The 27,946-nt window shown below is 40.9% G+C and overlaps 2 protein-coding genes and 1 long non-coding RNA gene across 4 annotated transcripts in view; 2 read left to right on the top strand and 1 right to left on the bottom strand.

The window, feature by feature from the left end:
* Positions 1-473: 473 nt before the first annotated feature.
* POLI (DNA polymerase iota) lies at positions 474-19,049 on the top strand. 2 transcript variants are annotated; one of them, XM_026649012.2, is made up of 11 exons: positions 474-906; positions 2,748-2,870; positions 3,422-3,586; positions 6,622-6,774; positions 8,002-8,238; positions 8,872-9,050; positions 9,594-9,685; positions 11,365-11,498; positions 13,147-13,340; positions 15,079-15,935; positions 18,954-19,049. In XM_026649012.2, the coding sequence occupies exons 1-11, from the start codon at positions 786-788 to the stop codon at positions 19,000-19,002; spliced, it is 2,304 nt and encodes a 767-aa protein (XP_026504797.1). In that variant the 5' UTR covers positions 474-785; the 3' UTR covers positions 19,003-19,049. The 2 variants fall into 2 exon arrangements, with proteins under 2 accessions (XP_026504797.1, XP_026504796.1); XM_026649011.2 differs by having other exon boundaries at positions 2,745-2,870.
* On the bottom strand, positions 16,751-23,299 carry LOC112104684. The gene is made up of 3 exons (XR_002907943.3): positions 23,019-23,299; positions 21,537-21,663; positions 16,751-17,579 (listed from the first exon to the last, which is right to left on the bottom strand). It is a non-coding gene; the product is annotated as an uncharacterized LOC112104684 (long non-coding RNA).
* A 3,636-nt stretch (positions 23,300-26,935) lies between these two features.
* MBD2 (methyl-CpG binding domain protein 2) overlaps positions 26,936-27,946 on the top strand; it is a 58,373-nt gene continuing 57,362 nt past the window's right edge. The window contains exon 1 of the mRNA XM_026649010.1: positions 26,936-27,152. Within this exon, the coding sequence (XP_026504795.1) occupies positions 27,040-27,152 (113 nt within the window). The 5' untranslated portion in view covers positions 26,936-27,039. The remainder of the gene's footprint in view (positions 27,153-27,946) is intronic.

Below are 27,946 nucleotides of genomic sequence, written 5' to 3'. Positions count from 1 at the left end.
GTCTGGGTGCCCTGCTCCTGGGTGCCAGGAAAAAGATCCACTCCTCGCTTAAATCCCTCCTGGAAACTTACGTCTTCAATGATGTCTACAATAGAGGACCCAATAATATGTTATTTGTCTATCCACCCATCAAGCCGAGCCACTAAAATGTGCCGACATGCCTAGATCACCCCACTAGCTGCACTGAAGTAGCCCTCCTCTTTCTTCCTCCCACCTCCATGTCCCCGTTGCTGTCCGTGCAGATTCTGTACCTCTCTCTCCAGGGCCTTATATGGCCCTCATCGCAGTAATAGTGACTGCGATACCATCGGAGCACCCGCGCACGCCTGCCAGGGGCGTGAAGGGTGTTGCCGAGGGAAGGCTTTGCAGCAAAGCCTTTGCTTTCCTCTACCCCGCTTGCGCTAGTGAGAGGCGCGGACCCTGCCAGCCAGGCCTGGGCTGGGTGGGTAAGTGGTGCAGCAGGGAGGTGTTACGTCTGACACACCCCGCCTGGCTGCTGTGGGTGAGGCTGAGCTCCCGTGTCTCCTGCCTGCAGCGGTTTTAGTGTCGGACCGCATTCGAGGGCACTGTATGCCCGTGGTTTGTGCCCGTGGGTCGCTCCGGCCGGAGGGTGCGGGCTGACCCCACGGCGCACACAGTGGGTGTGGCTAGGGAGAGCTGGCGGGGGGGTTCATAGCGAAGCGCGCGCGATACCCATCCCCCGTCAGCCAGCGCAGGGCTGAGCTCCGCGTGCGGGCCGGTCGGGAGCCGAGCAGCTCAGTCCGCCTCTCCGCTGCGGCGGCTGCATGGAGCTCCCGGAGGAGGAGGAGGAGGAGGAGGAACCGGATTGGCTTTGCCCGGAGCCTGGCGGTCCTTGGAACCATGCGGCGCCCGGGAGAGGCTCCTCCACCACTCTCGGAGCACAATGTAAATACGGGCCCCGCGGGCCGCCTCACACCGAGAACGGGGTGGGGGGAGGGGCTGGAGCTGTTGCCGGCGGGGAGAATCTGGAGCCCGCCGGGCGGCAAAGTCAGACAGACGTCGAGAGCTGGGGCCCCGATACGAGTCTTTGTCCCGCCCGGAACTGAGCGACTCCCCCTGGGATCCGTTCTGCCCCCTAGCAGCGTTCCCCCGGCGCCCCCCTGGTTTTCTCCCCCCTTTCCCCCTCCTCCCTGTTTCTCCCTCAGTGTCCTCCAGTGCCCCTGTCTCCGCACAGCGCCCCTCCTATCTCCCCCTCAATGCTTTCCCCCCCCCGTCAGATTTTGGGGCTAGTTCAAATGTGGAGCTTGTCAGAATTCGACTAACTTTTTTTTATATAATTTTGATGGAGAATAACAATGCTTATTTTTAATCATTTTCCTAGGTTTTAGCAATTTTTAAATTTTCACATTTGTGGGATTTTTTGGGGGGCAGGGCTATAACAATGTGGGCTGTGACAGACGACAATAATTTAATGAGAGTAGACGGAGTGAGATTTAAAAAGTTAAAGCTTTGTAACAGTTAAAACACAAATTGCCAACATCACCTGTCAAAATATATGAAGTAAATTTTCTCAAATCGCACACTAGTAAGTTCTCAAACAGAAATTTTGTTACTTTGCCTGTCTGTACATTTCAGTTATTATCAGTGGAAATATTTTTGTTGGTTTGTGTGTGTATGGGGAAATCAGTATTTACCTACACAAATGTAATGCCTCCAAACCTATTTAAATGTTGACAATGTAGCTGAACTCTGGCATCATATTTGCTTGTAAAACACCACATCTGCATGAAGATAATATAAATAATATTATCTAGAAAATGGTGCTGCTCCCAGTGTTCAGTCCTGTTTCACATTAGGAACATGCAAAAAACCAATTCAATGGAATTAGAAACCTTGGATTGAAGCAGTTGAATGTTGCACATTTCAGCACATTCTCAGATAACTTAAAGTGCATTCTCGTTCGTCTAAAGAAAACAAAACAGAAGTTTCCAGAAGGGGGGAAATCTGATATTTTTTGCGTATTAAAATGTAGCTTAGTACACTTTTTCTTAAATGTTCCTAAGAAAATTTTCATCTTTGGGTCAAGAACCAGCATAACTGATTTAAACTTTAAGAAATATATTTTTTTGAAATTATATAGTATGGGCCTTACTATATAATTAAAAAATATATTTCTATAAAGTTTGCTTTTTGCACTTGACAGCATTTTTGCTCTCTGGTTGATGATCGGTTGCATCGCTCATGGGCTGCTAGTAGGTGGAGTTCATGTGTGCATTCTTTCATAGACAGGTTTATTTATTTAAACCTGTAGCAGCAGAAAAGCTGAAATTGTAGAGATACTAGGCAGGTGTATTCTCAGAAAGAGGTAGGAAGTATGTTTGGTGTTGTCACTTTTGTGCCCACCCACTAGATGCTTCTAAATAGAGCAGGAAAATTCTTATACATTTTCTAGCATTAATTAAAATAAACCAAGGCATACAATATAAAGGGTGCTGTATCAAAAATATAACTTAATACAATTATTCAGTAAAAAAGAATCGAGGTGGCACTGGCCATCTAAAAGAGGTCTTCAGGATGTAGTCAGCAGTATCTTTTACTGATACCAACCCACTGTGCCAATTGGCTTCTGACCGAATTAATGTACAGTTTATAAACTCTCTACTTTGCCACACAGTGCGTGGTTTCCAAGCATAGTTTTCATGTGTGAGATCATTTGCTGCATTATTGACAAGGGTAAGAAGGATGTTATCATCTTTAAACTTGGTTGTATATTTTCATTGCAGCAGGTCATGACAAGACTGTGCCATCAGGAAGTACAGCGCACAGGGTAATTGTGCATACTGACCTGGACTGCTTTTATGCACAAGTAGAAATGATCCATAATCCTGAATTAAGAGACAAACCTTTAGGTAAATTTATATGTTGCTGTTTATTGCTGTTTGGTTTATGTTTATGTGGTTGGGAAAGACAAAGATACTTTTTTACTCATACTCTGGTCTTTCATAGTTTACTCCATTTGGTTGTAAGGTTCATTTGAGCTTAAAGCTGTTGGTACTATTGCATGTGAATTTATTAATCAATGGAGAAAAAGAGTGAAGTAAATATTTTTTTAATGATTTTTATACTAATGCAGATGTGCCCATGTATAGATCAGGTTGCATGATAAGGGCCAAAAGTAGTGAGAATACCTTTTAATAAGTGAAAAATGAATATGGCATTTAAGAAAAAATATTTTATTACCATAAAATGTTCTAAGAACATGAACAAGGGTCCTGCTTCCTTCAGTCTTGCACAATAAAATTAGGGTGTATTTCTTCTTAAAAACAGTATTAAATTTTTTACTGATTGAGGGATTTGCATTACAGGCTTTGATAGCAAAGTGTAAATCAGTGGCATGGAAGTACTGTAATAAACAAGTGACTCCTTAAAATGTGTTATGATTTTCTACCTTTGTTTCCAGGTGTTCAGCAGAAATACTTGGTTGTTACCTGTAACTATGAAGCCAGGAGACTTGGACTTCAGAAATGTATGTCTGTCAGAGATGCTAAAGAAAAATGCCCAGAGCTAGTGCTAGTTAATGGAGAGGACCTGACACAATACAGAGAAATGTCATACAAGGTTACAGGTACAGGTTAACAGTTTTTTAATAGTGGGAAATAAGTACTGTACATATACTTATTATGGTAAAAATATTTTCCTGCATAAACATTTCTGATTTTATATGAGCTTTAGAAAATTGTCATAAGGCTTGTAGGGGATGCCATCTCTGTCTCTGATTCCATCAGATTTCACGAACTAAGCAGTTGGACTCAGTCATTATCTAGATTAGAGGTGTATGCTGGATTCAGCCAACTTGGTGAATTTAAATGGCCTGCGTGACATACTAGGACTCTGCAGAATCTTTAATGTTAATATTTTTCAAATGAAAGGTAAGTTTCAAGGCATCATGGCTGCAGAGAGAACCTTCCAAAAATGAACTGAGGGGAAACTGATGTCATGACATCTGCCTGAGACTGCAGATAGCCTGAGTCAGTGACTCAGAAGTATGAACTCCCCTGTCCCTTGTTAATCTTCTTCAAGGGGTTGATAATGAAGTCCACAGGATTGGGAATTTGGAGTTGCTGCAGGGAAAGAATTACAGAAGTTTAAAAACTTGAAAACTCACAAAGAGAAGAGGGAAAGGAGCAGAGAAAGGAAGTAAATCATACGGCAAAATAGCAGTGGCCTAAAGGAAAGCAAATTTTCTCATTGAGTGCTGAAGAGAGAATAAGGTATTGAATAAATACATTTTAGTATTACCTTGCGGCTATATTCTCCCCTTGAGTTCTGTGCAAATTTCTCATTTAGATCAGTGGGAAATCCACTGTGGATTGTAGAGAATATGAAGTCCCAAGTTTACATTATTACACTGTGGTTATTGTCACAATTTCAGATCTACTGCACCTCTGACTCCCTGTGTAGTTTGCTCAAGGGATGTTCCCTTAAGTATCGGGGATCTAGCCACCACCACCTCTTTCCAGACAGGGACCTGTGTCCCTCTCCCTCCAGACCTGACATTTAGGCTGCAGCATCCTGCAATTCACTGTGATTATTCCCACAGGTCTGCCCTAACTCAGCTGTCTCTCAAGGGCTAAGACAGTGATTTACCAGAGACCAAACAGCCATATGCAAAGCACAGTACATTTATTTTAGGACAAACATATTACAGAGAAAACATAATAAAACAATAACCAGTCTAAACACATACTTTCGCTTACTAGAGATACCCCCTTTCTCCTTATGGAGACTCTATGCCATTCCAGGGTGCAATCCAGACTAGTAAGGGGTGTCGCCTCCTGCCTTGCAACCTCGGGTGCCTCACAATGCTTTGCTGTTTAGGTCCCACAAACAGCCCTCTAGCATGTAGGTAACACCCTTCGTGTCTGTGTAGCTGCCGTCCTGGTCCAGCAACTCTGACCCCAGCAGCCTGTCAGCAACATGCCAGCCACACTCTAGCTTCCAGCAGCCTTGGTTACCACTTACAGAGTGACACCAACACACTTCCAGTCCTGGATTTTCCCCAGAAACTTGTGTTCTGCAATGCCCAGCCCTCTCCTGGACAGTTCAGATACTGTTGCCCCTGTAACGGATCAGTGTACGACAGTATGGTACTTTAGAGTTACTAAACAATTCAGTTTAAAGATGTCACTGGATTCGTTTTGATTAAATAATAAAACAAGTTTATTTAATTTCAAAGAGAGGGTTTAAGTGAGTACAAGTATAAGGTACACCTCTACCCCCGATATAATGCTGTCGTCAGGAGCCAAAAAATCTTACTGCGTTTTATAGGTGAAACCGCGTTATATCGAACTTGCTTTGATCCGCCGGAGTGCACAGCCTCCCCCCCCGGAGCACTGCTTTACCGCGTTGTATCCAAATTCATGTTATATCAGGTCGCGTTTTATCGGGGTAGAGGTGTATTGAAATCACAAATGGCTACAAAAGAAATAAAGCTTAAATGCTTTCTAATAACTAAAACTTAACAAACTAGACATGGTTCAAGGTGAAATCCTTACCACATGTTCCCAGCAACAGGGCTGAACAAATTCTCAGATCCTCTCAGAACCCTCCCAAAGGCTGGTTACTTTGCCTTCTGAAAGAGCGAGAGAGAGAGGGATAGAGAGTACCTGGGGTGTTTTTCAACCTCCCTTTTATAGTCCAGTCACCCTTTGAAATGCATTTTCCTGAGGGTTACACCTAGATAAAGTTCCTTCCAGTTCTGAGGATGGAGACATGGGGTCTTGTGGTGAAAGAGGTTCCATGTTTGTTAAAATACAAATCCATCTGTTTCTGCCCCCCTCTGCTGCCAAAGAATGGCCACTTGACCAGGAATTGCCAATCGACTTTGATGACACAGGGCTAGAAGCATCAGTTTGTCCTTCATCTTCAAGAAACTGATTTACCCACTCCCCAGACTTGTCCAGTAAACACATTTCAGTCAAAACTTCATCTTATGTTCATAACTTTACATATTATGTTGCTACATGTTTTTCACCATGACATTATTGACCAACAAGTTATTAGTTTTCAAGTGATACCTCACAAGGCATATTTTGTACAAAGATTATTTCAGTGGTGTATAGGCAGTGAATACAGGGGTGCATTCGGTCACAGACCCTATTGGGTTCCAGTCTTTCAAACACTTAAGGAGGGTCTCCATCTTGGTTAAAGAGTCATGTCAATTTGTTGGATCAAAAGCAGGGCTTGGTTTGAACCAGTATATGCAATTCATCATGGGGTTGGTACTTTTCTGTAAGAATTTACCTGTCCCAGAGTCTAGTAATTATGCCCCCCAGCAATTTTAGATCTTGGATGGAGCTTGGTAACCTTCCCCACCAGCCAGCATACAGTCCCTGGCTCACTGAGATACAGTTGAGACGAGGTGGGTGAGGTGTAATATCTCTTACTCAGACCAGCTTCTGGTAGTGAGAGAGGCAAGTTTACACAGAGCTTTTCTTCAGATCACCTTGTCTCCCTAATGTCCTGGAACCAACACGGCTACAGCAACAGTGCATAAAACAATGAGAGATAGTTAACATTTATAAAGTGGATACAGTAGTCTAAAGATATGCCTGTGTTTGTCATACCTGTCCCAGTTATGTACTTTGCTTTTTTCCATAGAGCTATTGGAAGAATTCAGTCCACTGGTAGAAAGACTTGGATTTGATGAAAATTTTGTGGATATCACAGAGTTGGTAGAGAAGAGACTAGCACAGCTGCAAAGAGATGGCTGTTCCAAAGTGTCTGTGTCTGGTCATGTGTATAATAATCAAAGTGAGTGGTTATTCCCTATTTTGCTAAAATATTGTATTAAGTGTTATTACTTTTTGTACTAAATTTTATCTTTAACTGAATTTATTAAACTTTCAAAACTGCATGAAAACACATTTCCTATTCAATACAGTATTGCCTGGAAAACTTTTATTTTCCCTGTGGTTAGACTGCCAGGAACTGGCTTGCAATATATCATAATTTCATATGAGAATCTCATTATTTTGAGTGGAATATGTCAGTGGAAGTTGGGCATGCACAGTGAGTTGGGAGAATAGATTCTTTTGTTTATGTGGTCTTCAAAAAAGACAGTTAAATGTAGAATTCAATACCTTGTTTGATTGAGCTTGAAGTAACAGCTTTCATGTTAATTCATGAAAATTTAGTTTTAAGTGTTTGGCTACTGTGTGTCAGCTAATTGAAATTTTCATCCAAAATATCCTTAATGTATACCGAAAAACAGAGCAAAGTTTTGCTATACGGGATGCCTGCATGGGAGACTTATACTGAAGTCACTGGGGGCTGACTGTAGAACTTGGACTGATTCATATTCTCCACTGGGATCCTTCTAGCTCACAAGTGCCCACAGTTGGCATAGCAAGATTTGTATTCATTTCATAAATGAAGGAAAAGAGCAGTTGATTTTTACCAGACCAGATGTTAATATCAACTGTTGCTATAATTTTTAATACAGTTCTGAGAAAGAACTGCCTTAATAAGATCTCATTTCATTAGCGTTCACACTTGAGTAACAGAGATGGACACCTTCCAGTTACCTTAATTAAACGAATGTTGTACTCCTAAATCTCTAATTCATTTACTTTTTCCTTTGGTTATATTGAGGCAAGAGTCTGTTACATGATGATATTTAAATATTCTTCTTTGACATCTCTTAAAGATTTATAGAGTGCATTTATCCTTAAAGTGCTTTCCAAATATTAAGTAATTCTCACCATAATTCTGTGATACTAGAGTATTACCCTTTTAATTTTAGAGAGGAAGTAACTGAGGTACAAAGAGGTTAAATACTTACTCCATGGCAGTACCAGACAGAGAACCCAATAGTCCTTACATTCAGCCCCTTGATCTACACAGTAGACCACACTCTTTCCCATAAAGTTTTTAATGGGTTATAAGCATAAAAATCTTCTTATTAGCGAAAGGACCTGTAGTGATGTGAGTGGTCATTGTATGCTGAGAAGTGACCACCTCTTTTTTTTGTCTCCACAGCTGTCAATTTACATGATGTTATGCATATAAGACTTGTCATTGGATCTCAGATTGCAGCAGAGATGAGGGAAGCCATGTACAATAGATTGGGTCTTACAGGCTGTGCAGGAGTGGCCTCTAACAAATTACTATCTAAACTAGTATCTGGCACCTTCAAACCAAATCAACAAACAGTTCTTTTACCTGAAAGCTGTCAGGACCTAGTAGGCAGCCTTGATCACATCAGAAAAGTGCCTGGTAAGATATTGGTGCCACAATCTTTCATATAGACATTGTGAGAATTCATAATTTTAATATACACACTATACTTTTAAAACTGAAAATTTTAAAATCTGTTTTTTCGTATTTATTTTTACTTTTTGCATTTTACTCAAACTAGTCAATGAAACTCTACTAGTTTGTACTTCTGTCCTCCAGTCCATGTCACTTTTGGTTCTGCGGTAACACAAAAGCGTTTGGGTTGCAAATACCTAAAAAGAATGTATAAATCTCAGACTGTTTTCATTGAAACCCAAACATTGATATTGATATACATACTTTTGAAAAAAAAAAAAAAATTTGCTCAGTCCTAAAATGTGGGTCTCAATTACCTGAAACTGTTGCTTCAAAGAACTTCCAGTTCTATAATTAAAATGGTTATATTTGATAATGTCTAGTTTTATATGGCAAGACCTTATAAATATAATTTATAGGGAAAAAGTATTTTAGTTTATTAACCAAATAATAAATTAGTTTTTAGTATTTTATGTAATATATAAATTATAAGTACAACTTGCTAAGCATATCTTAATCTTTTAAATGACTTTGCTGTGTACTGTATTATTTTGTAAAGAAATTTTACTCACGTTATCACACACCTTTTTCATCTAGGGATTGGCTATAAAACTACCAAGCGCCTAGAGTTGCTGGGTCTCAGCAGTGTGCGTGATCTCCAGACCTTTTCACCTGTAATACTAGAAAAGGAACTAGGAGTTTCAATTGCTCAGCACATTCAAAAGCTCAGCTATGGAGAGGATGACTCCCCTGTGACCTCCTCAGGACCTCCTCAGGTACAAATGACATATGAAAATACAGTTTTTCAGAATGAGAAAGATTGCACTCTTTGAGTCCAGTTTTGCTGAGCTAGCTGAAATCCAGTCATAATGAACAAAGCAATTGTCATACTGGATCAGACCAGTAGTCCATCTATTCTGGGATCCTGTCTCTGACAGTGGTCAGTACTAGCTGCTTCAGAGTAAGGTACATGAAATCCTACAGTTATGGGATATCCTGCCACCCAGGAAAGTTTTTCCCAACTCCCCATAGCTAGAGGTTGGCTTATGCTGTAAAACATGGCAGTTCATATTCCTTCTAAAATTATTTTAATTTTATTTATATTTACTATTATAACTCAGGATATTTTTGTTACCTCTATTAATGTCTGATCCTTTTTTGAATCCTGCTGAGCTCTAGGCTTAATGGTATTTTGTGGCTATGAGTTCCATAGGTTAATATGTGAATTATGTGGAAAAGCGATTCCCTTTCATATCTTTTGAATTTGCTTGGTCACTTGGTAATACACAAAATTAAAAGGACTATTGCATTTCTTACAGTCCCTTAGTGATGAAGATTCTTTTAAAAAATGTTCATCAGAAGTGGACGTTAAAAGGAAAATTGAAGAACTACTTGCTAACCTTTTAGACAGGTGACTGTCTTCATTTGTTCTTATTGCTGACTGAGTTTGTGACCTGAAAGAACACTGGGCATATGTAAGGTTTGTCTCATATTTTGCAGAGCATACTTTGGTCTCTCCTATCTTCAGAATGCGGCCCCTCAACCCCACCTGCCTCTCTAACTACTTCCTCATTACCTTCTGCCCTTTATAGCTGAACTTGTGAAATGTGCCCTCTACAACTGTTGCCTCAAATTCTGCTCCTGCAACTGTATCCTGCTCCTCTCCCCCAGTCTGGCTTTCACCCTCTCCACTCCACTGCAACTGTTCTCACCAATGTCTGTAAGCTCTTCCATTCTTACCTCTTCAACCTTTCTGTTGCTTTTGACACAGCTGATCATGCTTTCTAACGGCCTTGTCTTCCTTTTAGCTTTCATGATTCTGCCGGCTCCTCATTCTCCTACATCTCTGATCATCCTGCGTTGCATCTTTTTGTGTGTCCCCTCCAGTCTTTCTTCTATTCTCTTGGTGATTTCATAGGCCTCCTCTTTTTCTCTCTCTATCCTGTCCCTGGGTGATCTTATCCACTTGCATGGTTTCAGTTACTATTGTTATGCTTCTGTCTCACATCTTCTTCTCTACTTCTGACTGCTTCCCTTGGTTTGATCTTGCATCTCAGCCGGTTTCTCTGACATCTCTTTAATGTTGTGCCATCAACTTAAGCTTAACGTGGCCAAAACTGAACTCCTTATCTTGCCTTCTACTGTTCTGCACAACCACAGACAACACCATCATCATTCCTGTTACAGGCTTATAACCTTGGGGTCATCTTCAACTCTTCCCTTTCCATTACCACTCAGGCAGTATCCAAATTCTGCTTCTCCTACATCATCATCAAGATACTTCCATTTCTTTTTGTACAGACAGGAAGAATTAATTCATTCCCCTTATCTCCTGTCTTGATTACTGTAGCTACCACAAGTATGTCTACACTTCAGTGTAACCCCAGGGTTTGAATTCAGGCTCAGGCCTAACTCCCCTTCCATCTAGACAGAAATTGTGCTTACCCAGGGCTTGGATCCAGGGTTCCAGGACACCACAGGGGTGGAGGGTGTTAGCCTTCCACTCTGCCAAGTAGAATTGTTCCCTTCAACGTATTTTCTAGTACAGTCATTCTCAACCTTTTACATATCAGGACTGCCTTTTAATACTGGGACCTTACTACCACTTAACAATATGGGATGGACAAGATGGTTGCATCTCTAGGTTGAGAACTATATTCTAGTACTTCCAGCAGTCCATGTCTAAAAATCTCAAACAATGGGGCTTCCACCACTTTCTTTACTAATGCAGAGATTTTTTTCCTTAAGTGAATAAAATAGTAAGTTTTTTTTCTATAAATCTTCAACTGTGTGCAATACTAAACAAAAACTGTTTATTGAAACCATTTGTAAAAAATGTGAAGAAATAAATAGACATTGCCAATAAATAGAGTTGAGTTAGGAAGCACTAGATGGTATCAATTGGGGGAAATGAGGCAGGAAAGAAATTAAAGCTAAAGCTTTTTATGTTCTATACTATTACCATTATTTTGTTTTACTTTCTTGATGGATTTAAAAAAGATATACATTATTTACTTGATCCAATTGCTTTGAAAGTATTTGTAAAGCAGCAGTAATGTTAATTGCGCTGCACACTTTAATTTTCTTCAGAATATCCAAAGATGGAAGAAAGCCACATACAATAAGATTAACCATCCGTAAATTTTCATCAACTAATAAATGGTTTAGTCGGGAGAGTCGTCAGTGTCCTATTCCCTCTCATGTCATTCAGAAATTTGGGACAGGTAAGAGCTTTTCTGAAGTTTTGTTTTCAGAAAGTATTTGGTCAGTTGTTACTTTGGTGCACAATATGTTCTTTGAAATTTTAACCAGGGTGTGTCTAACTGTAAAGACACCCAAGTATTTGGCACATTCATAGGAACAGTGAAACGATACTTTCTTCTCGGAAGGAAGGTTTATCAGTCTATTAATTTTAGTATCAATAAAGTTTCAAGTATTAAGCATAACCTTTGTTTTGCTTTAAGTTACTTTAAATCTAGGTTTCTGAACAATGTTTCATATACTCTTTTTTTTTTTTTTAATTTGAAGTATTGCTTTGTTTTTATGTGATAGATGTACCTCAGTGAAACAATGTTAAAAACACAGGACTTCCTGGCAGGAATAACTTTGTTTAATAAGTAACAAAGTTGTTAACTCAGCCTTAGGGTGAGCAGACAGCAAATGTGAAAAATCAGGACGGGGTGGGGAGTAATAGGAGCCTATATAAGAAAAAGACCCCAAAATTGGGACATCTGGTCACCCTACTCAGCCTTGCAAGATTGTTATGGGAGTTTACTAACCCAGGCACAAAATATACTTGCCTGCCTTTTACCCTGATGTTGAAACATTAATTAAATGTAACTCATCACTGTCCAAAAAGAAAAGAGAAAGAAATTGCATGCAAGGGATGAGTGAGTGAAAGGAATTTTGTATGGCTGTTAGCTATAAGATTTCAGGATCTTTCTGAATCACTCCTTATCCAACAGTGTGTGACATGTATACAGTCTTCCTCCTCCTGAAGCCAGGGTTTGTCCATCCTAAATAGAGATCACAGTCTTTCATTTGCCACTTCATATGGAGTTTATCTTTTCCCCATATTTGACCTATCACTTCACTACTATTCAGTATCATTATGTTTTTTCTCAGTAAGTATAGGGTTTAATAAAATACTGTAATCATAGACAGGAATTAGTAAAGGGTTTCACCTCTGAATCCAGTCTAGACTGGAAGAGACCAAAAGTTATTGCCATCTGATATGTCCACACTCTCCTGCGTAAAGTAAATAAGTGCTCTCAGTCTAGATCTTTGTTGTCAGATAGCCATATCACACAAATTGTCGTTGTCATTAATTGGATCCGTTTGAAGACGATTTAATAGAAATGGATAGTGAGCTACTCTGTTGTATAGAAAGGCCTTTTCCATTTGCAGGATGTTAGTTTAATTGCTTGTTTAAATTGACCACTTTTCCAATTATCACATCACTTCACAACAGAGATGGCAGGGCAGAACAGGAGAGCTTGTACCATTAATGTCTATGCTATAGAGATTCTGTGGGCATGTCTCTAGGGTTGTCAGTCTGGCACTTCTTGCAATCATAACATTCATTTCAGAAAACCTTTTTAAGTGTCAAAAACTGTAAATTTAACAGCCTCTTTATTTTCAGATGATCAAATAAATGTGCCTTACTTGGCATAGCTGTAGTTAAAATCCCTCACATTTCCTAAGAACTGAGATTTTTCAGTGCATTCAACAATTAGGGTAAATGCCAACTTATTTTGCATTAGTGCAAAGTGTTGAAAGTCCAGACTATCTCATGCACAAACCTTAATTCCATTTAGCCCCTTATAGAAAAGTTTAAATTAATTCTGCTGTTTGTTTACATTTCATGTTCAGGAAACTATGATGTTGTGGACCCACTGGTTGGTATCCTTATGAAATTGTTTAGAAAGATGATAAAAGTGGAGATGCCATTTCATCTTACCCTTCTGAGTGTCTGCTTCTCAAATCTTAAAGCTCTGCCTAGCCTCACCAAAGGATCCATAGGATTTTATTTAACTCGGTTGTCACCCCCTTCAAGTTCTGGCAAAGTAAGTTGAAGATTATTAAAAACTGTCAATCAAATCAAGTGCATTAAATTCAGACTGAGACTATGTATATGCTCTAGTATCCTTAATGATTTTTAAATACTTTCTTAAGAAGTTTTATAGTCCCAAATATCATCTAGGTAGTAAAAATGAAGACCTCTGTGAGCTCTCCTGAGTACAAGCTATTTACAAGATGTGTTTACGCTATCCTTCTTTGGGATAGCATAAACAAAGGATACTTCTTTGTTTTCAGTTGCCATGTCTTGAATGGGACAATACTAGGCAATTAAACTTTATTACTGTCGGAAAGAGAGATGAGCTTGTGGAGCCAAGGTTTTCAGAAGTGGATGCCTAAAATTAGGTTTCCCACAGACTTTAATGGAAGCTCTTCTGCCTACTCAGCACGTCTGAAAAATCAGGCCACTTAATTAGATGCCTAAATATGAAGTTAAGAGCCTCATTTTTCAGCATCCATTTTTGAAAACCTCAGTGCTTCTGTAATGTGTGATCTGTAGGTCATGGTGGAACTGAAGTGACCTAAATATTTCTTTCCCTCATAAAATATCTTTAACTGTTTAGCTTGAATTAAATCTTGTTAAAGTGCCCTTAATTTACCTTTTTGCACTTAGCTATAAGTGTGTCTTCAAACACTGGATTGCTTTATTTTCCATATGCTTTTAATTCCTAGCCTGAACAGGGTGAGTTAAGGGTAGGATTTCATCTTCAAATCTCACTTACATCATTTAAATCAACTATGATGTGTTACTTTAATATAGTTTTTTTTTTTTTTTTAATGGAAATATAGGGAAGTTGACAAAAACCATGGTTGAAATCTTGGCCTCATTGAAGACACTAGTAAAACTCACATTGATTTCAGTGGGGCTAGCACTTCACCCCAGATGTGTATATTTTTTAATTCTTTAGTATTTGTGAGCCACTGTACTGTTTATCATTTAAGATCTACTTTGTATTTAGAAACTTGAGGTTAAATTATCAAAATTCTGGTCTTTGGTTACATACAAGTAATCATGACTACAAGTCACACATTTATACAGGCAAACAGACACTTGTGTCTATAATTATCAGTATTTGGTATGCAATTACTCCCTTAGGTGAGATGTGCAGTGAAAAAAGGAGAGAACCAAGAACAAAGATGTAAACTTTGCACATTTTGTCCATAGCTGACCACCTTCCCTTCCACAATCTGTCATACAACCTATATGCAGACATTCAGCTCTGTTAACTCCCTACCCCGACTTCTCAGGTGTCCATGCTCACATATCTTCTCTCTTCTCTGATAATTACTTGTATACACAAGGTCATTCTTTTTTTCTGGGTGCAACATAATTTGGTTTGAAAGTTTTTTCCCTTTTAAATTTTCTTTAGATGCTAACTTTAATGATACAGTCCTTAAATAAGTATTTAGGCATATTGAAAGACTTTGATGTAGCTGGGCTGCCAGACGGTACGATGAGATACCCAGTTTAATGTTGCTTTTGAAATTACTTGTTTTACAACCCCAGCAAAACTCTCTTTAAATATCTGGTCTGTCATCTATCTCTAAGTACTGTGCTGAATAGAAAAATCTTTGTTGCCAGATGATTCAGTGGTAATTTTTTGTATGTGGAAGTAGGATTTAAGGGATCAGTATTAATAAAATTGTATTTGACATGATATCCTTTTAATCATTTAATATATTTCATATGCACTATGTAGCTAAATAATATATTTTATGCTGCAGAAAATGGAAGGTGTTCCACAAGACCAGGTGAACTCCTGCAGTTTTGTACCAGATGGAAGAATTAGAAATACAAGAACTAGAGAATCTTCACTAGAAACCAAAAGCTGCACAGAAGAACATAGAATTCCTGTTTCCCCAATTCATTTGCTTCCTGCTGGCATTGACCAGGAGGTCTTCAGTCAGCTTCCAGAAAACATTAAAGAGGAAATTATTTCTGACAAAACTGGGCAAAGGATCCATACAAAGAATGTTTTGAGTCAGCCATTACCCTTTTCTAAAGGAGCACTACCATTTTTTGCACAAGAACAAATGCACACTACCCCGAATTCCAGAAGAGCAGATCATAGTATCAGCAGTCTGGTATGCAGAGAACACTTTCAATCTACCAGTGAGCTGGAGACAGCCATGGTACACAGGCCTAATCCTAACTGTATTCTCAGTCTACAGGATCCTCCTGAGTACCCTGAAAGGGCACTAATAGATGACTGTATGGAACAAGTACCTAAGGAATCACTGAATTTCAATAGCACTGATTCAATTGTATTGAACATGCAAAGTCAACATTTTCTTCAGCCCCACAGTTCAGACAGACAAGAGCAGCCCATTGGAGCAGGCTCTCAGGATAAAGGTCAGAGAGAGCAAGCGTTAGGAGAAGGAAGAATTGTATTTCCTCCTAATGTTGACCCAAATATTTTTTCTGAACTACCTGCTGAAATGCAAAAGGAACTACTGGCTGAATGGAAGAATCTAAAACCTGTTTCCAAAATGCATATGAATAAACCTTCTGAAAAGCTAAAAACAAACAAAGGAAAAAAGAATGCAGTGTTGTGTTCACCACAGTCTAACAGTTTATTAAGGTATTTTAAACCAAAATGATTATATACATAATACAGAGATGACTGGTGTAAAACATTTGTGATAAAATAAGGAGGTAATACAATCATATTCATGCATTAAAGAAATGCACTGTTTTAAAGTGTAATGTGACAAAATAGCATACAAAAAGGAACAGACCATCTCAACAACAGTGTAAAACTATTGATAATTCCTTTAAAAAGTGATTTAATACTATGTATTCTTGTGTTAAACTAGCAGATTAATGTTTTATTTAGTCCAAAGAGAGCCACAAGGGAGACTTACTTCCCCTTAAATGCACATTAGATGTGATTGAATCCTCCAGTTGTTACTACATGTACTAAAACATTGCAATCCAGTTTGAAACACTTACACTTGTTCTTGTATCAACCAAATGGCATCCATTAGGGCATGGATGTTCTTGCTGTTAAAACATTTTTTTTAAACTCAAAATACAGAAAATACTGACTTGGATGGTGGGGCTTGTGAAACTAATGGAATATAGAGAAAAAAGTACTGCTTTCTTAGTAGTTACAGTCCCTAACTGCTAGAGGTAAAACACATCGGTAATGTGACCAGAGCATCACAGCCAGTTTAACTCACAAATAGGCTTTTACTATTTGTAGTTGGAATAGCCACCAAGACAGTTGTCAGCATTTCCAGCCATTGATTAGCCTAGGCTCCAGTTTGGCAAGATACTTAAGAACGTGCTTAACTACTTCGCTGATTTACCTCAATATGGATTTAGGAATACAGATGCTCCCCAGGTTACACAAACCTGACTTACGGAAATCCGGACTTAACGGAACTTTTTTTTTTTTTTTTTTTTTTGCGTAATTGTTGAAGTATAATTTTAAAAAAATCTTGGCCAATGAAGACTGATTACAAAATTGATGTTTAAATGTTAGCTAATTATTCTTGCGAAGTAACTTGTAATAAACACATTTACAGTTGTTAATACCTTGCCTGTTTTATTCAAGATAAAATAACTTTGAGATGTACTAATCTAATGAGATATTTTATTATTAAAATGCCAATGCTTTTAATTCTAGGGCAAAATCAGATTATGCTTAAATTCTAAATACTGACTAGTTCCTCAGAGGAACATACTAATTGACAATTGCTACATAACAAAATTATCTCACAATAACTTTACACAGTAAATGAAGTGAAAGTGTGTTACAGAACACTGTATTTTTAGGTTACAATGAAGTCTGACTCTATTTTGTGTGTTTTGATGGCAACTCGGGCTCTGATTTAAAAAAAAAAAAAAAAAAAGCTTTTTCTTTAAAAATAGCAAAATGTACTGTTATGCTTAGTCATTATTTCTGCTACGAACAGAAGTACATGAAATTAAACTACACATTTACATTCTCCATATACACATCACACTTAAAATATTAAAGATCTCAAATTCTTTAATTTTAAAATGAACTTAGGTGACAGCTGCATATGATTTATATGTATACAACTTTCCTCTTATGTTTGGCATTGGTGTATAATTCTTTAGCATCTTTATTCCAGACCTTGCTTCAGTGATTAGATTTATGAGGGTAGTAAGCAATGCTATCTCCACCACTGACTGTAGGAGCATTCCTCCCCGTTCTGGCTGGATAAACACAATTAGTTTGGAATGTTCTGGATTCCTGTAAGAAAGGGAACCGAAGCTTTAAAATAAAATATTTATCCAACAATGAGAATTCTGGAGAGGAATAAATCTTTGAATATGATCTACAAAATGTACATGCTGAAATATCCTCTCTATTAAAGTGAAGGGATGTAGCATACACAGAGTTAATAGAAAATGAGCTTCAGCAAACCAGTGTAGCACATGCAAGTCTCATGTGATTGTGATTGAGAGCACCATGTCAGAAGAGGCAGGTCTGAGCCACAAAATTGGGATCTACAATCAAATCCAAAGTGTCCCTAAAGTACAACTGGTACCACAGAAATTCATATATATGTCAAAACCAGATCAGTTTTAATTTTTGTAGGTAGAAGGTTACTGTATTTCAGAGACCTTGCTTTATATAAGACATTAATACTTATTCCGGCAAGGGTGAACACACATCCACAAGGGTTTTTATGACCCTGGATGCAAGATGGAGATGGGGGGGCATTTTTGATAGCCCACACTGACAGCTAAGTGAGCAAAAACCAGAATTAAAAATGAAGAATCTATTGGTTAAACAATTAGTCATGTTGACTTGAATGTAGTTTTTAAAAAGGAAACATCTTTCCCCAAATGATACATACACCTCTAGCCCGATATAACGCTGTCCTCGGGAGCCAAAAAATCTTACCACGTTATAGATGAAACCGCATTATATTGAACTTGCTTTGATCTGCCGGAGTGTGCAGCCCCGCCCCCCTGGAGCGCTGCTTTACCGCGTTATATCCGAATTCGGGTTATATCGGGTCGTGTTATATCTGGGTAGAGGTGTATATTGATAACTCTATTAAGTTTTTTGTATTGTATTTCCAACAGTTACATTCTAGGCTAGATTTCAAAAAGATATCTATTGATTGTGCAAACAATTGCCCTAAATGCAGATTTCTAATAGAGCACGTATGTTTTTACAGGAATGCCTATTAAAACCACCTTTGAGATTTGATGCTTTATGTCCAAGACCATAAGGTGTGGCAGTATTTCAGGGCAGAAGAGTCACTCAGCTGGCAAACATCAATAATTAGTAAATGCAACTGGGGGAGAGGGGAAGGAAGCTATGCTTGGTGTGTGTTGCACCTTAACTGCAGTGGTCTTCACAACGCCACTGTCATGCTCTATTATGTCAGACATAGTGTGAGAGAGTGCTTGAAAAATGTACTTATTCAGTGATCAAACCAAGTATCCAGTGTGGAAAACACGTTCTGCTGCCATCACCCAAATGCCACACCCACACAAAGGAATGAGGATTAAAACAGAAATCATACAGTTGTGCCCTGCTTTTTGTGTGTGCACAGTATTTACTTGTAACATTTAATCAACTTTCTATTTAATTTTTTTTTTTACGTAATAGTGGTTCCTACAAAGATGGAATGGCTGGATCTGTTGCTTGCACTCTCTAGCCTCCCAGCTGATATGTGGCCAAATGGGTGTGTGAGAAAAACTGACTCAAAGAAACACTCTAAAGGGAACTGTTAGTCATCTTTATTTTGTCATACCCAAGGTCTGCCACACAGTCTGTTTTTCAGTGCTTCCCAGATGCATGAAGGTACCGGCTGCTATGGAAGATGGACCTCAAAGGAAACAGATTGCGCTCTTTATTCTGTACAAGCCAGCCTCAATGTTAGTAGTTCCAAAAAGCTATTTTCTGCTTTTTTTAGTACTAGAAATATTGAATGCTAGTTTTCCTGTTTTAGTAGAGGACTTTAAAGTTTGTTAAATGGAGGCCTCCTTTATACTTAAAGGCTAACCAAACATTTTTTGTTTCCTTTGCAATTCACCTTTAACAATTAAGAGCTGATCCTCCTCTTCAGAGACTATCACATATTTTGTGTTCCTAACTTTTAGTGAGATTGGCACTAGATCTAAAATCAGAAGTGGTCCAAACAGATGCTGCTGTGCTAGTACAATGCAATACCAAATCAATCACTCGGTTGTCCACAGTATCTGACTTTGGCATATCTGAAATATCAGCACAGCCTCCAGTTAAATTTCAAACAAAAGCTCAGAGGAATGGTCTAATTGTTTTTTATTTTATCCAATGTACAAAGTGTGTCTGTGCAAGCTTCCCCCGACTGCCCCTCTAATGTGCCTCTCCCCTGAAGCAGAGGGATCTTGTCTGACGTTCTTCTCTGTCCATTCAATCCTTGGCATCTCTGAGGCTGTCACCAGTGGTACAATTAAAAGTATTCATTGTAATGTGAACCCTTGTCGACTGAGAAATGAGCAGAGATTGTTGAAGCCATTAGACGGTAATATTTTTAGTCACTGTTAACATTCATACATTATACTATAATGCAATGTTTTTCAAACCGTGGGTTGGGTCGCGGCATGTAAGGCACTGGGTCGCCTTTCTCTGGTCAGCATCGCCGACTGGGACGTTAAAAGTCCCATTGGCGGTGCTGCTCAGCTAAGGCAGGCTAGTGCCTACCTTTTCCGACACTGGGCTGCACCCTGGAAGCGGCCAGCAGCGGGTCCGGCTTCGGGGCCGGGGGGCCACGGGGCTCCGCACGCTGCCCCTGCCCCGAGCACCGGCTCCGCACTCCCATTGGCCGGGAACTGGCCAATGGGAATTGGAGGGGGGTGCCTGCGGGTGAGAGTCGGACCTGCTGCTGGCTGCTTCTGGGGCGCAGCGGAGTCCGTGGTGCCAGGACAGGCACGAAGCCTGCCTCTGCACCCCGGCTGCACTGCTGACCAGGAGCCACCAGAGGTAAGTCCGCACCCCAATCCCCTGCCCCAGTCCTGAGCCCCCCCCAGTCCTGAGCCCCCCCAAACCTGGAACCTCTTCCTGCACCCCAAACCCCTCATCCCTGGCCCCAGAGCCTGAACCCCCCAGCCCAGAGCCCTGATCCCCTCCCTCACCCCAACCCTCTGCCCCAGCCCTGAGGCCCCTCCACAAACCCAGAGCCCCTTCTGCACCCCAAACCCCTCATCCCTGGCCCCACCCCAGACCCTACACTTCCAGCCCAGAGCCCTGACCCCCTCCCACACCCCAGCCCAGAGCCCCCTCCCATGCCCTGAAACCCCCATTCCCAGCCCCACCCCACAGCCTTCACCCCTGCACCCCAACCCTCCGCCCCAGCCGTGAGCCCCTCCCACACTCCAAACCCCTCATCCCCAGCTCCGTTGGGTCGTGGGCATCAACAGTTTTCTTCAACTGGGTACCCAGAAAAAAAGTTTGAAAACCATAGCTATAATGGATCACAAGCTGCACATAAGTCAATAATGTGATGCAGTTGCGAAATGGCTAATATTCTGGAGTATATTAACAAGAGTGTTGTATGTAAGACATGGGAGGTAATTGTCCTGCTCTGCTTGGCACTGGTGAGGCCTCCGCTAGAGTACTGTGTCCAATTTTGGGTGCCACACTTTAGGAAAGATGTGGATAAATTGGAGAGAGTCCAGAGGAGAGCAACAAAAATGACAAAAGGTTTTGAAAACCTGACCTATGAGGAAAGGTGAATAAAACTGGGCATGTTTAGTCTTGAGAAAGTAAGAGTGCAGGGGGACTTGAAAACGGTCTTCAGATACGCTGAGGGCTGCTATAAAGAGGATGGTGATGAATTGTTCTCCATGTCCGGTGAATGTAGAACAAACAGTAATGAGCTTAATCGTCAGCCAGGGAGATTTAGTTTATATATTAGGAAAAACTTTCTAACTATAAAGATAGTTAAGCACTGGAAAAGGCTTCCAATGCAGGTTGTGGAATTCCCATAACCGGAGGTTTTTAAGAACAGGCCAGACAAACGTGTTAGGGATGGTCTAGGTAACTTATCCTGCCTCAGTGCAGGCGGCTGGACAAGATGACCTCTTGAGGTCCCTTCCAGCCCTACATTTCTACGACACTGGACACCTAGAGGTGAATGTTTCCATATCTAATCAGGCAACACACAGTTAAAACCTGTAGTGAAAGCTTTATATAAAATTACTGTATTACCTGGTCAGTTGTTTCTAACAGCTTGTAGGATTGTAATGCTTTGTTCCACTTGGCTCAGAATTCAGGAAGATACATACAAGGAATTACTTTTGCAGGCACATTCTTAATTATCCCTTCTCCACGGTATCTAGATTTTGTACAAAAAGAAACATCTAAAAGTTATTAAATCATGTTATGAACTGGAAGAAATAACTTTACAATATTAAATTGTCATTGTATGGGCAAGCCATGTTACAACTAGGGACAGCATGGAGCTGACATTGCATTTGCTGGATTGATTTAAATTCAATTAAAAAAGCAAGTGAGTTATTCTACAACTGATTTATTTTTTTTCCCAAATAGCATTACATTCTTAATACCATAAAAGATTTTTTTTAAATGTGTTTTACAAAACTATTAGGTTGGATCCTGTAGTTTAAATATACATTTCCTTTACTGTATTCATCCATTAACTTACCTTTCTAAATCTTTTAACTGTTTTTAAATGAATATTTTCAGCCAAATTAGGATTTTCATTTCACTTTGACAGGTATTTGATCATAAATCTCCTCCAGAACATATTAACAGCTCATGCTGATATCAATGGGAGGCATATATAGGGCAAGTGCTATACTAGAAACTCAGATGTCATTGCTAAAACTTCTAGCAACTATTTACTTATAAATATTTTCGATAAGTATTTGCTATTAAAATATAAATTAAATAGCATAATGACATACATCTGCACAAAGGTAAATGATGAAGTGCTAAAGAGTCATAAGAGTAATAAAATTAACATTTTAAAAAGTACACAATTAAAAGGAGCAAAATTATATTTAAAATGGATTACAAGGAAAGGAGTGCAATTCAGGGAATTACCGCAGCAGATAAAACAAATTTGTGAATTGCTATGAGACTTTTTGACACATTGTTTTTTGGGGTGAATGTAAAATATTTCACTGAATCAAGTCTATCAGTGAGTATATCAGATAGAGGGGAGCTGCCCTGTCTAGGCATTGGGCTGCCTGTGCCTTTAAGAACCCAGCCCTAGGAAGCCTGTGCTGAGACCTAGTCTGGCCTGTGAGAGAGGAAATAAAAAAGCCCCTCTGCCCTTAACCCTGTTTTTGCACACATGGCAGGTAGCTTATCCCATCAGGGTAACTGTCACTCCCCTCTCTGTCCCTCCCCATGCCGGGGTTTTGCCACCCTCTGGCAGCCCCTCACCCCTGGGTTTAACCCTGCCTGCTACTCCCCCTCTGATTTTGCCTCTCTCCTGCCCCTGCCTCCAGCTGCTTGACCCCCCCTAGGGTGACCAGATGTCCCGATTTTATAGGGACAGTCCCAATATTTGGGGCTTTTTATTATATAGGCTCCTATTACCCCCCACCCCCGTCCGATTTTTCACATTTGCTGTCTGGTCACCTTACCTGGCCAGTTAATTTCTGCCCCCTGCTCAAACCCTGCCCAGCCACTCACCCCCCTCTGATTTGCCCCCTTTAATACCTGTTAAGAGCAGGCAGTAGAAACCGATTCCAAGTGAGGGCAGCAGCTTCAGCAGATGTTACTGAGCATGCTCAGTTGGTTAGATCCCGCTCTGTAGAACATAAGCAGCAAATTCTGTCAGAGAGAAGTTTCTGACACTACAAGCAAAATAGCACAAAATAACACAACCTGCAACTGCTAAAAAAAAACCTGCAACGGTCAGTTATAAATAGCCCAGTTGGGCTGGAAAACCGCAGTCAATACAAAAGAAGTTTACAAAATCACAAGAGACAGCCCTCATGAAGCCAATAGGTTAATTTGTTATTAGTCACGTTTCATTTGGGCAGCGTGTGATGACCTCTAGTGGTGTGAAAACCATACAGGTATCTTTCTCCAAACTAGGAAATGAGAGATTTAGGGAAATATATTTCTCTCCCAAGTATCAATTGTGAAGACATCATTGGAATAAAGATTTAGATTGTTGGCACATTACAGTACATTGTCAGAATTTCTTCCTTGTTAGGTCTTGTTGCTGCAACATATCATTGATAGTAATGTGTATCTTCAACTAGTGCTAACTTTCTTATTTTTGACTCCCTACAGCTACAGATCGTCTGTTACGTTAATTTCAAAAGGCTAAATGAGAGGTCTAGGCAAATTGTTTTCTCTCCCTTGAACATAAGAACGGCCATACTGAGTCAGACCAAAGGTCCATCTAGCCCAGTATCCAGTCTTCTGACCATGGCCAATGCTGGGTGCTTCGGAGGGAATGAATAAAACAGGTGATCAGGTGATCCATCCCGTCACCCATTCCCAGCTTCTGGCAAACAGAGGCTAAGGACTCCATCCCTGCCCATCCTGGCTAATAGACATTGATGGACCTATCCTCCAGGAACTTATCTAGATCTGTTTTGAACCCTGTTATAAGCTTGGCCTTCCCAACATCCTCAGGCAAAGAGTTCCACAGGTTGACTGCATTGTGTGAAGAAATACTTTTGTTTGTTTGTTTTAAATCTGCTGCCTATTAATTTCATTTGGTGACCCCCTAGTTCATGTGTTATGAGTAAATAACACTTCCTTATTTACTTTCTCCACACCAGTCATGATTTTATAGACCTCTATCATATTCCCCCCCTTAGTCATCTGTTTTCCAAGCTGAAAAGTCCCAGTCTTATTAATCGCTCCTCATATGGAAGCTGTTCCATACTCCCAATCATTTTTGTGGCCCTTTTCTGTACCTTTTCCAATTCCAATATATCTTTTTTGAGATGGGGCGACCACATCCACACACAGTATTCAAGATGTGGGCATACCATGAATTTATATAGAGGCAATATAATATTTTTTGTCTTATTATCTATCACTTTCCTAATGATTTCCAACATTCGGTTAGCTTTTTTGACTGCTGCTTCACATTGAGTTGATGTTTTCAGAGAACTATCCACAATCACTCCAAGATCTCTTTCTTCAGTGGTAACAGCTAGTTTAGACCCCATCATTTTATATGTAGAGTTGGGATTAGGTTTTCCAATGTGCAATACTTTGCATTTATCAACATTGAATTTCAACTGCCATTTTATTGCCCAGTCATCAGTTTTCCTAAATCCCTTTGTAACTCTTCTCAGTCTACTTTGGACTTAACTATCTTAAATAGTTTTATATCATCTGCAAATTTTTCCACTTCACTATTTACCCCCTTTTCCAGATCATTTGTTAATATGTTGAACAGTACTGGTCCCAGTACAGATCCCATGGGGGACACCACTATTTACCTTTCTCCTTTTTGAAAACTTACCATTTATTCCTACCCTTTGTTTCCTATCTTTTAACCAGTTACTGATCCATGAGAAGACCTTCTCTCTTATCCAATGACAGCTTATTTTGCTTAAGAGCCTTTGGTGAGGGCCTTGACAAAGGCTTTCTGAAAAAAATCTAAGTACACTATATTCACTGGATCCCCCTTGTCCACATGCTTGTTGATCCCCTCAAAGAATTCTAGTAGACTGGTGAGGCATGATTTCCCTTTACAAAAACCATGCTGACTCTTCCCCAACAAATCGTGTTCATCTGTGTCTGATAATTTTGTTCTTTACTATAGTTTCAACCTATTTGCCCGGTACTGAAGTTAGGCTTGCTGGCCTGTAATTTCTGGGATCACCTCTGGAGCCTTTTAAAAAAATTGGCATCACATTAGCTAACCTCCCATCATCTGACACAGAAGCTGAATTAAATTATAGGTTACATACCACAGTTAGTATTTCTGCAATTTCACATTTGAGTTCCCCTTGTGTCTGAATACTTTTAGCTCTATGTCTATTTTGGGGTTTTCTATCGCCTCCATCACCATAGAGCTTTAAGCACTTCTCAGGCTAATTAGATCTGCATAGAAGGCCTTTAAAAAATTCCATGGAGTCCTGAATATGTGGGATATATTCAGTGATTATTTGTAGTGAACTTTTGGTGGTTTGTAGTGAACTTTTGGTGGTTCCTAAGAGACCCATGATAAAATTCTACTGAACTTTGATAGACTTCACTTCTTGGATTCTGTTAAATCATCCCTTCTACAGACAATTTATTACTGTGATATATACAAATAAGCAGAGCAAATGTGTCTACTTTCAAATGAACCAGGGCGTACAAAAAAGCAAGAAACTTTCAAAAAAAAAATCCTAAAGCAGGATACTCCACTGCCACCCCAGTCCATTTCCAACAACGCTGTAACCAAGCAGAACTCTGTTGTACTGTTAACACAGATAATATAGTTTTCAAATAGGTAGTATAAAAGTTCCCAGTATACAAAGCTAATATGTTTGTTTTCCTAATGATGTTGCCTCCTTCCTCTGTTATGGTTACAATGATAAAGTATGTGTGTTTAAATCAGGAGTGGAGGAGGGAAGAGGAAATCAGTAGACTAAATTAATGAAGAGCTTCTCCCTTTCTCTCTGCAAGCATATGCACTGTGGGTTACACAAGATCCATCGGGGACACATTTTTCTGGCAGTACATCACCAGTATACATACCTGACTGTGTAGCGGTTTGGTTATCCACGCTGCATGTGAACTGAAAGCTGTAAGGAAAATTGTGTTCCAACATGTACAATAAGCTATTTATGTTCATTCATAACTTTACTTTTTAATCCTTTTTTCATTTAGCAAAATTCACAAAAAAAGTGTGGATTTTTGAGTGTTATAAACCGCCAGCCAACACCCCATCTTCTATTGTGACACTTTATATTTCAGAGGACGCAAAATAATAGATTTTAAGATGACCACGAGGAAAATATAATCCCAACATATTAATATTGAATGTAATGTCTATGGCTGCAAATTGTTGAGCATCCTCTCCCTCCTCCCCACCAACTGATGGCCCAGTTAGAGTCCTGGCTATGAACTGCGTAATTATGGCTTCTCCCGGATGCATTCTTTGATCTGGGTAGACTTGGTAATGCTACAGCAGTCTAAGGTCATTCAAGCATCGGGCACTCTGGCTATTCTAGGAAGAGTTTTACAGAGTTTTACAATCACTCGTTTAGCTTGCTACAGCCAGGGGTGCTGGAGCAATTTCTATAGTGCGTGTGCGGATGATGGAAACCATATACTGTATTTAGTGTCTGCTGTTACTACTTCAAGCCGGGGGTGCAGCGGCACCCCTAGTTCCAGCACTGCCTACAACTCCTGAGACACTAGCTTTCCTGGCTCCTCTCTATGGTCCATTTGCCGTGGGCAGCTGTGCGGGGCCTCTCAATGGCTGCTCTGGCCTCTCTGCAGCCGACTCCGTGGTCTACGGCTTGGCCGCTCTGGCCCCCCTAGAACGCGCTCTATGACCCCATTCGGGAGCCGATGACACCGGGTTCCAAGGCTCAGTTACGGAAGCGGCTGCCCGGCGAGTAGGCAGCTGCGCGCGCAGCTCGGGCTCCAGACTCCGAGGAGAGCGCGGCGGTCGCCATCGCCAGGGGGTCCCGGCCCCGGCCGTGTCCGGGCACCATAGCGCCGCTGCGGCGAGGCCCCGTCCCGCTGCCGCGTCGGGCCCCGGGCCCGGTGCATGGAGAGACGGGGAAGGATGGACTGCCCTGCGCTGCCCCCCGGCTGGAAGAAGGAGGAGGTGATCCGCAAGTCGGGCCTCAGCGCCGGCAAGAGCGATGTCTACTACTTCAGGTACCGCCCGGGCGACACCCGCCGCCCCTCCCGACAGGCCTGCCGGGACAGACCCCCTCTTCTTCCCCCCAGCCCTCCCGGGACCGGGCTCCCCTCCTCGCTGCCCGCCACCGGGGCACCCCTCCCGGCACCTCCTTCCTCCTTCCCCGGACATGCCCTCCCCGCCACCGGGGCGGCACGCTCCTCCTCCCCCCTCTCCACTCCCACGGGCTCTCCGCGCCATGCAGCTGACTCGGGCGTCGTGCCCCCAGCCACATCCCCCCACGGAGGAGATGCAACTCCCAGTATGGGCTTCAGCACTAATCCTACCAGGCAGTGCTGCCACTGGGGCCAGGGTCTGTCAGACAGACCCCCTCTGCCACTTCCGGGTCCAGGACCCCCTATGCGGCCCCCTTCCCTCCCCACCCCCCAAACAGGGCCAGAACACCACCACTCAGACTTGCACTTGCCCTCCCTCCGACATACTGTCCCCATTTCCTCTCCCCCCTGACATGTACACATCCACGGGAATAGGACACTCTCACATTCTCACACGTCACTGGGAAGAACTGAAAGCCAGTGACTTGTTAAAAAACATATATTCAAGAAGTCACGTTCAGGCAGCCATGTCTTTGATCTGCAGATAATTGGTTTGGGGAAAGTTGACAGGTTGTCCTCCTGCCTGTTTTGGCCTGCAGAAAGCACTTCTTGCTTAAGTCACCGCACCTGTCTTCCCCTCAACTACAACTTCTTCCTGTTGGTCATCTGAAGAGCTTGGATTGATCAGGCCTGAATTAGTGCCAACTTGGGACATA

The sequence above is a fragment of the Terrapene carolina genome, unplaced genomic scaffold (assembly GCF_002925995.2).
Source record: "Terrapene carolina triunguis isolate 2854851 unplaced genomic scaffold, T_m_triunguis-2.0 Scaffold69, whole genome shotgun sequence".
NCBI lineage: Eukaryota > Metazoa > Chordata > Testudines > Emydidae > Terrapene > Terrapene triunguis.
This window is presented reverse-complemented; position numbering and strand designations above follow the sequence as displayed.